Source organism: Protopterus annectens, chromosome 5.part0 (genome assembly GCF_019279795.1).
Source record: "Protopterus annectens isolate FY-2018-M chromosome 5.part0, PAN1.0, whole genome shotgun sequence".
Lineage (NCBI taxonomy): Eukaryota > Metazoa > Chordata > Ceratodontiformes > Protopteridae > Protopterus > Protopterus annectens.
Genome location: NC_056735.1, coordinates 1,647,924 through 1,662,118, shown reverse-complemented (window position 1 = coordinate 1,662,118; position 14,195 = coordinate 1,647,924). Strand labels below are relative to the sequence as shown.

The 14,195-nt window shown below is 41.9% G+C and overlaps 1 protein-coding gene across 1 annotated transcript in view; it reads left to right on the top strand.

Moving 5' to 3' along the window:
• Positions 1-14,195, top strand: part of HERC2 (HECT and RLD domain containing E3 ubiquitin protein ligase 2) — a gene marked incomplete in the record, with an annotated part of 3,551,743 nt that overhangs the window by 2,808,184 nt on the left and 729,364 nt on the right. Inside the window, 1 exon segment of the mRNA XM_044072055.1 lies at positions 6,115-6,286. Within this exon segment, the coding sequence (XP_043927990.1) occupies positions 6,115-6,286 (172 nt within the window).

Below are 14,195 nucleotides of genomic sequence, written 5' to 3'. Positions count from 1 at the left end.
CAGTTTTATCAGCTTATCTGAATCTGGTTTCTTTTATTCTTTCCAGTTTTTTTTTTCTATTTGGGTTTATGTATTACTTCAGTGTCTCACTCACTTTAAACACATGTGAGTGCATTTGATTTATTTTGTTCCCCAATTTACTGGAAGCTTTCTCCTGTGCTAAAGCTGAAACTTGAACTGCATTTTTACTGAACAGCTGATTGGTTCTTCCCAGGCAGATTTTTTTCCTTTTCTTGATTTTGTCTTACTTTTTCAAATTATTTTCTTTGCTGACATCTGGGTAGTAAGATGACCCGTCAGTAACTGAATTTTACCCAGATTGTTAATGCTTACTGTCTTTTTTTTATCTATTTCAGTTTTCAAGTTGGACCAGCTTTAATCAGTGTGCTACTCAGTATGCAACCATCTTGGAAGTCTCCAGGAGACTGGATATGTTCTTGAATGAAAGATGGTAAATTACTCTACAGGACTAGAGGTTTTTGATAAGGTGGTCAGTTTTGTTTGATTTAGACAGTGTTGTAGTGACATACCAGTGGTGAGTGGGACACCTGCACTGATCTCTCTCTTGCTGTCTCACACACAGACGACAGGGGTTGCTAAAGTTTTTTTTAAAACAGACCATATAATGCAGTATATTGAATCTGAGTGGTACTTGACAGTTGTTTGCAAAAAGTTATCAAAAATCAATGCTCCTTTGTTAGATATGGTAGTTGCTCAAAGAACCTGTATATGGGTTTGTTCATGATTATTAAATCTGTATGGGATCTTTATGGTAACAAGTATGACTTCTAGATTGTATGCAGTGAAGACCAATGGGCATTACTAAAGGTTTTAAAACTGTTACCTGATGCTTTGTGATGGAAGTTTGAAAGGGGTGGAACTAATGCATATTACAATTCTGTGTCCAGTTTCAATTGGCAAGCATCCGTTTCATGTGAATGTGTAGGATGGTGGAGAGAAAGGCTGTGGTGTGCTGTGCTAATGCATTGAGATCAGTAAATGAAGGGAACAAAAGGAATGACTGTAGTAAGTGATGAGCTGGGCATGATTTGAGAGATGATTTAGAAGTTATTTTGCTTTATTTTTTTATTAGGTACTCTTTACATATATATCCATCAATCCCCCCCCCCCCATTTTTTTACATGGGTTGAAGTGTCACATCAACAGTGACCACCATGTGCAAATATGTTTACAGGGAAATGTCTAGAACTGAGGTATCTAAATAAGTATTAGAGAGACCTGGTTGCTTGGAAGGCTATCTGATGCAGATGTGGAGACTACGGTAAAATAACCAAGAAGTGCCAGAGACTTGATGGAGCTGTCTTATGAGATTCAAACAGCTTTGGTCATTCATAAAGATTAACTGCCAGAGCTGCCTTGTCAGTTAGAACAGCGGATTAATGCTGTGAGCCATTACTGAGGTACTTCCACAGTTCATATTTTACTCTGGCTGCTTCCATTTATCTACTTTGTGGCCCTTGGGGTTAACCAGACTGTGTACTTGGGCTAAGTCTGAAAAAGGGCCATATAGATCAGTGCTGTACCCCCATTAAAAATACAAGTGCAGATACAAATAACATGAAATAAATAATTTAGAAGATGTTTTTCAAAATGTTTTAGACAAAAAGATGGATGAGAGACTTAAGCTGGGTAGCTTTTACCTTTTTTATGGAAGAAAGAGAATTGAGTCATAACGTCTGGATACCAGTGTGCATGTTTAACGTGGATGTCAAACTTTTGATGAAGACTCTAAAGAACAGGTCAATCTAGTTTGTCCCAAGCATTATATGTGCAAACCATTGTAGATTCCTTGGTGTTGAGAGATATATTTTGAAGATTTGAGTAGTGGTCTGGCAAAAGGTTATGTAGTCTTGACTCAGGAGAAGACTTTTGATAATGTCAGATATAAAATATAGTGGACAAATCTCAGGATTTATGTTTATGTGAAGAGTTTCTGCATTAGCTGAGAGGTCTTTATGAAGTTTTTACAGGGAGGATGCTATAAAATGGAAAATTAGAAAGAGCTTTTTATATGTAGGTAAAGGGTTTTATCAGTTCTACTCCTTTAGCCCAGTTTTTAAATGGCTTACATTAATTTTTGAGGGTGGTGTTAGACCAAGCTAACATCAGGTGTGTTATGGGGTGATGGGTGGAGAAGTACAGAAGCTGTGAACTTGTGTGATTGGCCTGTGTATTTCAATAAAATATAGGGATGTTTTTCCAAACATTTTTGCCGTGTTTAAAGAAATGGAAGAGAAAGAGCAGGTAAGGATGAATGTGAGCACACCTGAGTTGTATGTTAGGCGTAGATACACAGGTCAAGGTTTCTGAAGGTATTGCCTTAAATGTATCTGTTTAAACGAGTTTTAGGGTAAACTTTGGCTGTGTAAGTAGTAGAGAAACTAAGTGGGAAGATACAATGATGGTGACTGGAGATTTGGCTTAAAAGCTGCAGATAGTGGTGTTGGCAAACATTGTTTTATATTTACTTTCCAGCTCTTTTTCTAGGCTTTTGAAACCCAGCTTTTTGGGAGAGGCAGTTTTGAGCGACTCCCAGGTAGGAGCAGTATTTTATATCTGAAGGTGGAATGGTGAGGAGGTTACACGTGGTGACTCCATCCATTTTTAAAAAAACTTTTTCATAAATCTTTGGTAAGTAATATGGCGTGATGGAGAGGAGTTTTATATCTGCTAAGTTCAGTGAATATGTGAAATGAGTAGATGATGAGGCACTTTGCAGAGAAAAGCAGTTAAAAGGAAAATCGGGTGAGAGAGGTGTGAGTAAACATGTAGCTGTGCAGTACATTGTTGTCAGAGGTTAGTGTCAGAGGAAGAAAAACTGTATGATAGGATATTGCCAAATAGTTTTACTGTAAGATATTTGGTAGATAAGCCCTGCCACTTCAAAATAAGTAGATAGTAAAATAACGAGAATTACATCCTTTGGTACTTCCTTATTATAGCACCCCCGGCGTCAACGACCTTGGGTGATGCCCTTTACATTCCTCGTTCACTAGTATATACTTACACAGTTTTCCTGAGTAACTAGTGTGAACTACTCTGTTATTGCTTACATTTCTGGAAAAACAAAAAAATATAATGTCCCCGATTCATTGATAGTTGGTTATTAGCTATGTTAATCAGCACACACCTCTCAACATCTTAGCATAAGAATTTTGCTTAAAACCAAAAACTGTGATAGAGGACAAAGGCCAGAAATCAGGGATAGCTTTTAAATATTGTTCTTGTAACAAAGTTGCTAGAATAATGAGTTTTGAATTAGCATGAGTTTTCTGAAGTCTGAAACTCAAATGCATGCCATTAGTTAATGGTTTCAGTTCTCAAATATTTGTCACATTTCACGAGGAACAGATCAAACAAATGCGAAACAGACAGTTGTGCGGAATGACTTACTCTAAGCTTATATTATAGCCACATTGTTTCTTAATCCTTTAGGGTTAATATATTTGGAAAACTTTTAGGTGATTTGCTAGAAAAAAATTGTACCACATTGTTTTAGCTGTTGAGTCACACTGTTTCCTTATGTCCTTTGGCGTTGTATCAAAGGCAGCACAAGTGTTGGTAAGCAGGTGTTCACGAGCTAGCAAATTACACAACTGAAGGGGATCTGATCGCAAAGCGGACACTTTTACTAGGTTTATAAACACACACGCTACCATTTTATTCATTGCTGCATTTTATTCTAGGATTGTATGTTCATGACCAATACCATTCATGTCTCTACATGCATAATACAGTATACATAACATACGTAATTCCTGAACTGCATCGCCCAAGGCCGCTATAATAAGGAAGTACCCATCTGTTTTACTATAACATTTAGTGAGATTCGTTTATTATAAAGTTATGGGGGAAATGGTCCCTGACACTTCACAAACTGGTTATAACATAGAGGTTTGTGACTGTTGTGAAATATGAGATATCATCTAGATGTTCGTACATGAAAAAGTAGCAGTAAAGGTAACCTCACATATAAGCAACTGGAAGCCAAGATGAATGAAAGGGAAGTATTGTGGATACTGAACTGTTTGTTATATACCTGGTGATTTATTGGCAACTTATCAAAGTGCAGTGTGTCCGTGAGATAGAGAGGCAAAGCTTGTGAGGTGAGTTGCATGCATGTTTGATGTGTGATGTAAAAAGTGTTGTGCATATGCGAGTTCTGAGTTAAGTGGAAAATTGGAGATTTGTCTGGTGTGGCTTTTGTGTGATTAGAAGGGTATTATGCATTTATTTCAGTACTGAACGTATGTCTCTGTACAAGTTTGATGAGTGTAGTTTTTTCTCGTTTGATGTCTCTTAGTACGTAGGGTGCTTGCAGTATTTGCGCAATATGTCTAGTGAATAAGCAATCAGGTTTGCTCTGTGTGTGTGTGTGTGTGTGTGTGTGTGTGTGTGTGTGTGTGTGTATATGGATGATTGCAGTGATGAATGTGATGTGGGATGGATGTTTGTTTGATAGTTTCACGAGTGGCACTTACCCTTGTAGTAAGTATAATCTCGAAAAAAGTTTTATTAATTTTGGGGGTGAGTTGTGGTGGGGGATGGGTCTTGGCCACATGTAAACAGCTTTAGTGCGAGTCTTTGGTATTTCTGGTTTTGTGAGGTTTGAATGGCCTTTGAGTTTGTTTTACTTCTAGTGCATGTTGATGTATTTTTTCCTGAAGTGGTAAAACCATGATAGCAAATAAAACCACTGGTGAAGTCTGTATTATTGTGGATGAAAGTGCTTATTAAACATCAAGTTTTTTATTCCTAGCACAATGTTTTTATAGTGTTTTACTGCTTTTTACTCTTTCTTTCTGTAGTGGGTAACTATTTTTGATGAAGTGGCCATTAGATTATTCGCTCATGGTATTAAGAACTGTAACCCATGCCAGGGAAAATAAAACTTTTTAGCATCTTGCTGTTTAAGTGCCCAGGTACAAGTATTTGGGCATGGCAGGATTAAAATTTTGTCATTTGGATATGGTATTTGGAGTGTGGAATGGATCTGAGTGGTTGAGAAAGAGCATTTAATCTAAGATGGGATTTCTGTAATACTAAATGCTTAGTTTTCAGCATAAAGACCTGTATGTAGAGAACTTAATTTTGAACAAAGTATTTAAATTATTAAATACGCAACAGGTAAGTTGTCCTGAATCTGAAGTCCTAGTAGGTTAAAACAATGTGAGGAAAAGAAAGAAGTATTACTTTGCTGTTATTGCAGTCTATATTGTATTTTGTATGCAGTTGTATGCGGTGGGGGCTTAACATTTTGGAATCATGTCAATACATTGACAACACCAGTGAACCCAAAGGCATCGAAAATGGTTCACTGGAATCACTTTTGGCAAATCTTGAAAAATTCTTGTTTTTTCCCCCCAAATGGGAGGTAAGCTCTCCTGCACCCTCACCACAAACTTAACTAGTCCGAAGTTACGCAGGAGTTGAGAAAAGGGATTCTCCACTGTTGCCTAAAGAGCTTTCAGTGAAACATTTTCAACTAAAGAGCATTCACAACAACTGACCTTGTGAAACTGACAGGCTCCCAAAAGTTTTATTTGTTTTTGTTTAGATGTTCTGCAAGTGCGTATTTAGTTTGTGTTCTTTGAGTTAAATGTACCATACTTGTAAGTAAGTACAGCAGGATTTTCAACATCCACCTAAGTTGCCATCAACTGAGACAGGTGGAAAAATCACCTGGTGTTTTGACTCTTGCTTGTCACTACTTCAGTGATGAATGTGGTCAACAAAAGAAACCCTGGAAAGGAGGAATCTCCTCCATGAAGTGATATGGATTGCTTTAGTTGGTAGACAGGAGAACAAATAGGTCAGTGTAGCACTGGAGGGTAAATTGCAGAGGCTGGTGTTGGCAAAAAAAGTGCTGAACTGATAAACTTTTTTGTTGTTTTTATGAAAAACACATTTATTGAGACTTCTTCAGAACTGATTTTTGAAAAAGTCTGAGTAAATGCATGGAATCAAAGCACTAAAGATAAATGTGACAGCTGATCCTGTGTTACGGAGTATTTGTTTTTTCAATTTTCTTTGCTGTTTACTCTGGTCCATAAGATGCAATTTTGATTTATTTTAGTTTTTGTTACACTTCAGGTGTTCCATCTGACATTGACTCTTCTACAGCCAGTAATAAAAGCAGTGGTCCAAACAGCTCTAAGCCTAATCGCCCATCTCTTGCTAAGATTCTTTTGTCACTGGAGGGTAACCACTCAAAGCAACAGGCTCTTTCTCATGTATTGACAGCGCTGCAGATAATGTATGCAAGGTAAGATTCACAGCGAATTAAACTTGTATAATCTGAATTTCTTTGCCATATTTGTGTTAGAATATATGCATTAGTTTTGTATCTGATATTGTCAGTTTTTTCATCTTGTCTTCACAGATGGGTTACTGATCCGATCTCCGGATCTGACTTGGCTGTTACTAAACTCGGGGCAACCAATGAAGCTCTTGGACACTCCCTTACCCACAATGCTTCTCTCCCTGTACCCTCAGATCTCATTTGCCGCTTCTCAAAAGATATAGTTATCCTTATAGCCCTTGGATCATCAGGTTGTATTTCTTTAATTATTGCCTTTTTCTCTGCTCTTTCTCAATTTTTAGTGCCTTATTGTTGACCTGTCCCTCCCCCTTATTAGTAAACTTTCCCTTTTTTCATTTGGTAACAGCTTATTAGGTTACTTATCTCTGTCCCCCGCCCCTCCTCCTATAACAGTTAGTTTTTTAGTCAGCATGGTTATTTCCCCTCCTTTACCATTTTTTTGGTAGTCTTAACTACTATTGTTAGTAGTTTCTCCCTTACCTATTTTAGGTAATCGTAACTACTACTGCTAGCAGATGTTCATCGTGTTACACTGCTGCAGTCATTACACTTGGGTTATCCTGCCGTCAGGCGGTTCCCCAGTCGGCCTGAGTTCCAAAGTCTTGGTCCAGCGTCGGTGACTGCCGCCTCCTCCCTGACGTCAGTGCGACAGGGGTATATAAGATGCAGCCGATGCCATTTTCTTCAGTCTTTCTTGCCGCGCGGTGCCCGAAGCAGAAGCAGTTCGCAAGTGCCGGTTGGCCGACTCCTGAGATTTTCATTCCGAATCCAGAACCGAAATCTTCTACAAAGCTAAGTACCCCATTGGGAAAACTTTTTCTTGCCTCAGACTGATGTCAGTAAAAGTTAATAACTGTATTTCTTGTGGGAAGCAAATACCTCATAAGGATTTCCACTCCTATTGTATTCCATGCCTAGGCCCAGACCACAACGTCACTAGTTGTCGGTTTTGTGGTAGGTTTAACAAGCGCACCATTAAACGTCGGTTTGATTTTGGCAGAAAATTTAATTAATGCCGTCGGAACTTCCGACAACCGGATTACATAAAAAGCGCAAAGACAAGGACAGGCATCCGAGGCCCAAAACTGACGATGAGGCCTCTTCTAGGCCGGTCGCCGGTTTTCAGCGAGGTGCCTACGCAGCCCCTGACGACCGCATCCACAGAACCACAGACTGCCTCTGACTCCCACGTGGAGCTGCCTGGGCCTTCGGACGCTCTATGTTTTCAGCCTACCAAAACTAAGCCTTCTGAGGGAACCGAAGTAGCTGAGCAATCCACAGCTTCAGAGGGAGTCTTCAGACCTACCCAGTTAACCATTAAACCCTCTGCTAAGTCTAAGGCCCCATTAAAAACTAAGAAACAGATGCAGCATTCTCCAGGCAGGCTTCAATGCCTAATAAACAAATGCTCAAAGTGGCCGAAGACCTAATCGCCCTGATCAGGGGATCCCATCCCCCTCCTGATAAAAGGCCCAGACAGGATGCAGATTATGAATCTTCCAACCAGGTGTCCATTTCTTCAGATTCATCCTCAGACCTAGGATATTCCTTACATCAGCCTCTCCGCCTGAGGACTACTCCTTTGGGGAGACCTTACATACCATGAGGGAGCATTTCCATTGGGAAGGCCAGGATTACTCAGAATCCAAGAAAAGACTCAGAGACTTACTTTTATTGCCTCAACACAGACCCCTTGCTATTCCGCCAGTGTTAGATATTGTGGATGATGTGTACACTGAATCCAGCTTAAACCCTGACTCCTTACCTCCAGCCCCAGTTAAACTTGATGGATATTGCAGAGTCCCTGACTCTCACAAATTTCTGTATAAAAGCCCTGTTGCTGACCCTGAAACTATTTCTCAGGGAACCAAAGAGATTAAGGCTTCATCAGCAAAAAAATCCATTTCCCTCTGACAGAGATTCCAGAGCATTAGACAGATGGGGAAAGAAAGTATATACGTCTGCAACTTTAGCAATGAGAGCCTTAAATTGCCAGTTTCACATGCTAAAATATCAGCAATTGTTGATGTCTCAGTTAAAACAAAAAATGCTTCCAGATTCAGATCCTCCTAATTTTAAAGAAATGCAGGATTTATTGCATGCAGCTGAACAAGTGGGAAAACATACTTTGCAATGTGGGTTTGATTCCTTAGAGGCCTCCTGTAGAGCAGCAGTTACAGGCTCTGTCATTAGAAGGCATGCTTGGTTAAAAGAACATACGTTACCAAATCATGTTAAGGCAAAATTATTGGATGCACCTTTGCAGCGGGATGTGTTGTTTGGAGTTAAGGCAGAGGAGGTATTAAAGAAGATGGTGGATAAGGCAAAATCCATGCAAACTGTGAAGGATTTCTTACAGGTTCAGCCTCCTCGTTTTAGCAGAAATTGGCCAACAAAGAATTGGTCATTTCCAGTCACAGACAGACCCCAGAGGCAGATACAGACATCCAAGAGGTAGAGGTCAAGCACATGGTCATTACAGGCCTCGACAGTGGGGTACACCAGGCCAGAAAGAAGGTGAAAACAGGCCACAACCTTATAAAAAGCAGCCTCAATGACTTCCCACTACAGCTGCCAAACAGTTCTCTCTTGGCAGCCCCCTTAGGAGGAAAACTGGCACTTTTTTATCACAATTGGCATTGCATCACCAAAGACAAAGGGGTTTTCAACATTGTATCTGAAGGTTACAGGTTCCAATTTCACACTTTGCCAAGGTTAAATGGAATGCCAAATCTGTCACCAAATCAATGGGCAGAGGCACAAAAACAAATTACAGCACTCATGGACATGAGAGCTATTCAAAAGGTACCACCACAGGAGCAAGGACAAGGATTTTATTCAAGACTCTTTCTGGTTCCCAGAAAGGACAAAGCCTGGAGACCCATTCTGGATCTTTCTTCTCTAAACACTTACCTGGATGTTCTGAAATTCAGAATGTTGACACTACAGCAGCTTTTTCCCATGCTGGGCAAGAAAGCTTGGCTCGTGACTTTGGACCTCAAGGAGGCATACCTGCATGTCCGTATCAGACAAAACTGCAGAAGATACCTCAGATTTCTAGCTGGTTCAATGCACTTTCAATTTTCTGCACTGCCAATTGGCTTATCTACTGTGCCCAGGGGCTTCACAAAGTGCCTGGCACCAGTAATTGCATTTTGCAGGCAAAAAGGAATTCAAATTTATCCATACCTGGACGACTGCCTGATTCAAGCAGAGAGCAAGAACATTCTTCTAAAGCATCTGGCGTTCGTAAAAAAGTTAAGTTGCCTGGGGTACACAGTAAACGAAAAGAAATCAAAACTAGTGCCCTCACAACAGATAATATTCCTGGGTGCCAGCTTGAACACAACGGCCCAGATGGCTTATCTCACGCCAGACAAGCAAGGACAACTGACTCAATACTTTCAATTGATGGCAACAAAGACCCAACTCCCTGCAAGAAAAATTCTGCAGGCCTTGGGCTACATGGCATCTTGCATACTACTAATTCTACAATGGTACCTAAAGAATGTATGGTCTTAACACTGTCAAAGTTTGGAAACAGTTATACCACTAATTCCTTGCCTTCAACAGGAGTTTCGATGGTGGGCTCAAGCTTGTCACCTCAACAAGGGACAGCCTTTTACTCAACCTACAGCCAGGCAAACACTGACAGCAGATGCATCGGATTACGCCTGGGGAGCACACATGGCAGGAAAATGTATTCAGGGCAAGTGGCCCACAGAGCAAAGGCATTTTCACATCAATCAAAAAGAGATGCTAGCTGTACAAAAAGCACTTATAGCTTTCAAGGACCTGCTGCATCCAGGACAACTACTACAAAAGACAGAGACAACACCGTGGTTATGTGGTACATAAACAAGCAAGGGAGCACGCACTCCTATCCCCTCTGCAGACAAGCCATGACCTTGTGGAACAGAGCTCTAGACTACCAAGTTCATCTGCAAGCACAATTCCTGCCAGGAGAGAAAAACACACTGGCAGACGATCTAAGCGGAAACATCATGGATACCCACGAATGGGAATTGAATCCACAAGTATTCAGAATGATGACACAAAAATGGTGGAGCCAGGACATAGATCTGTTTGCATCCCCAATGAACTGCCAGCTACAGAAATTCTGCACAAGGAGTTGCCATCCACAAGCATGGAAAGTGGATGCCCTCTCATTCAGCTGGAAAAACCTGCAAGTATACGCTTTCCCTCCTTTACCTCTCCTTCCAAAGTAAAAGCCAGGCAAGAAGAGCCAAAGATGATCCTGATTCCACCAGACTGGCCACGCCAGCACTGATACCCAATCTTAAAGAACTTAGCACAAGAACCACCCTGGATTTTGCCTCAAATCCCACATTTGCTAACACAGCACAACAATCAGATACTTCACAGCCAGCTAAAGACCTTAAACCTAGCTGCATGGAAAATTCTGTAGTCAAGCAAGCAGTGCCTCTCTCCAAAGCTGTTATGGATGTCATTCTGGAGGCCAGAAGGCCTAGCACCAGGAAAGCCTACTCGGATAAATGGAAGAGATTCCGTGCCTTATAGCCATCCCTAATGCCTTATAGAACCAGCCTCCCTACCTCAGCTTTGGGATTCCACCCAAGTGTAATGACTGCAGCAGTGTAACACGATGAACATAGTACAGTTTTGTACCTATCATAAATGTAGATGTTCGAGTGTAAACACTGCTGCAGTCCAGATTACCCTCCCTCCTTCCCCTCTTACTTGCTAGTACGTACCTATGCCTTCTACCCTTTACTACCTATGGGGGGAGTATTTGCTGGTAACTGAAAATTGTTGCTTGCTTTTCTTATGTATGTTTTATTAGTAATTTAAATTGCCTACCTATTTGGGGGCACCTGACATCTGGGGCAAGAAAAACTGAAGAAAATGGCATCGGCTGCATCTTATATACCCCTGTTGCACTGACGTCAGGGAGGAGGCGACAGCAACTGACGCCGGGCCAAGACTTTGGAACTCAAGCCAACTGGGTAACTGCCTGACGGCAGGATAACCCAAGTGTAATGACTGCAGCAGTGTTTACACGCGAACATCTACATTTATGGTAGGTACAAAACTGTGCTTTTTTTCCCTTCCTCTAACCCTTCTCTCCAAAAAAAAAAACACAAAAACAAACACTTTCTTCTGTCTTGTTCCTTCCTTCTATATAGTATGTCAGAAAAACATAAATCTGCTGTCTTCAAAAAATGCTCCAAATGATAACATAAAATCCCGCTCATTGATTCTCATGACCTATGCTTGTATTGCTTAGAACCTGTTCATCTGCAGGAGAGTTTCTCTATTTGTCATTCACCATGCATTGGTTGAAAGAAGAAACAAGCTAATCTTGAAAGGGATGCTTCCCCCTTCTTTTGAAGGGGCCATTTTCTGATCCACAAGTTAAGCCGGCTTCTAAGTCAAGTCAGCTCATTCCAGCCCTGCTTTTTCCCTGTCCATCAGATCTGGTAATAAGGGAAAGAAAATACCTTCTTCCGCTCCTTTGGAGTCATCAGAGCTGAAGACTGAGATTTCTAAACATCCCAATAAAGACCGGTTGGGGCCATCAGCACTGACTTCTGTTGGATAGGATCCCAATATATTTGGCTCCAGAGTTGATTGATAAAGATGGGCCAGATCCATTGGAATCGGATCCAGAAGGGAGTGCTTTTAAGCCAGTGATCTCTCTCCTTCAGACCAGGTACTCTCCAAGCTATGACCCTGTACCTTTCAGAATACCATCCTCCTTTTTATCTGTATTGAGATCCCCCTCTGGCTCTTCTCGTTCTAGCAGGAGCCTAACTGAGGATGACATGGAGCAGTTGGTGCAGAAGATTTTGTGGCCGCGGTGTATAACTTAGTGACCATCAACCCCGACCCACTCAGCTCTAGAGCTTCTTGAAACCACTACTCCCCCTCTGGAGCCTCTTCCAACTTCAGAGCAAGTTTTGGAGCCCTTGGATCCAGTGCGCCTGGTGCCCTTAAAGCTGTATTAGAGAACATCTTCTTTGGATCTGGCCTTGGCTCTGAATTCTTCTGTTTTTTTGGAACCGGAGAGCCCCTGGAGCTGTCGTGACCCTCACAGTCCTCGAGAACTTTCAGCTTCCAAGTTGCCAGAGCAGTTGATGCATCTCAGAGGCCTATGCGCAGGTAAGCTTGGCTCCGGCTTCTACCCAGGGCAAGCCATCTTCAGGGCTGGAAGAGGCTTCAACTCAAAAGCATGTCTTCTTGGGTCAGTAGTCCTTTTTCGTCCAGGAGCAATCAGCCTTTGGGGTTTTGGAGAGGGTAACACCTGCCACCGCAATAAAGAGGGTACCTCCCTCTTCGGATCTTCAGTCCTGTACGGATGCCCTGCATGTCTCTTCTGACCATGAAGTTCCACTGGGACAACGAGACCTCAAGCTCCAGGATACCTAACCGGGTCCCCTGTCTCTTCTGATAACTCCCCAAAATCTCCCACTGAAGAGGTTCCTCGTAAGAGACTTTGTAACAGGGAACATCTAGATTGCACTGAGGAGTCTGCCACTGAAGACACTGACCTTGATAAAGCCGAAGGGTCCCAGCGATCATCCCTTGAGGATGTGCCCTTTGGGGAGATTCTAGAAATGCTGAAAAAGAGAGGTGGTTGGCAGTCTGGTGACACTTCTGAGGAGTTGATGTACCTGGCAGCTGTTGGTTCTCACCCATCTTCCTCTTGGGTTACTCTGCCCACCGATGAGCTCTTAGATTTGATCTTTCGGTGGTTGTGGGAGATCCCACATTCCATACAACCTGTTCCCTGGAGACCAAACAAAATAATTACAGCTCCATTAGATAAAGCCTTCTGGACCAAGGGTGTTGCAGTAAATGCCATGGTTGTGGTAGCAGCAACCAGAAAGGAACTGTCAGGGGAGAATTCTACTATCCATCCCTCCTAATAAAGATTCCAGGATGATGGATATGTGTGGGAAGCATGTTTTTTCTTCGGCAACATTTGCCTTGCAATCGCTGAACTATTTTTCCCATTTTACAAGATTGCAAAGGGATCTGGTTAAGGAGCTCACAGTTACCTTGCAAGTTAGCAACTCTACATTCTGTAGCTAACTTTTCCATGAGGCTTATTGCTGACACGACCGTAGGAATGAGTATGGTCGCGGATTTGGGCATTGTTATGCTTGGATGCGCCTATTTGACTTTGTGGAGCCCTTTAAGTCTTCCTTTGTCGGTGCCCTGTTTGATGGTTCTTCTCTTTTTGGACCCAAAGTTAACTATACCCTTTTCCAGGTGTGAAAAGGAAGGTAAAACTCTCTCTGCTGTGGGCATACATTTTTCCACCCCACAAAGACCTTACTCTAAAGGTCAAAGAGGAAGTGGGAAGATGTGGTTCAAAAATTCTTGGAGATCATACCCGGACACACATGGAGAGTTTTCCCCCAGGGGCCGAGGGGTAATAATAATAATGGAAGACGCCGACCTCATGGCAGAGAAGGTCTACAGAGTCAGTGTTCCCGGAAACCCTTTTTTGGGAGGCCCTCCAGCACTCTTGAAAGGATACCTGATTGCAAACCTCTGGAGTCAATTGGGGGTCGACTATCCCTGCACTGCAGAGCCTGGCAAAACCATAAGGTCTGATTTGTGATTGCAGAGGATTATATTTAGAGGCTGTCACATTCCCTTCTGTCAACCCCCCTCCCCTTATCAACAGAATCCCAGCTGTCCCACCCAGTCAAAAGGAACAAACATTTATTCAGGTTCAAAAACTGCTACAAAAGAGTCATCCATGAGGTTCCCCAAGACAAGAGAGGATTCGGAACTTATTCAAGGTTAATTTTGGTTCCAAAGAAGACAGCGGACTGGAGACCTATTCTGGATCTCAGCA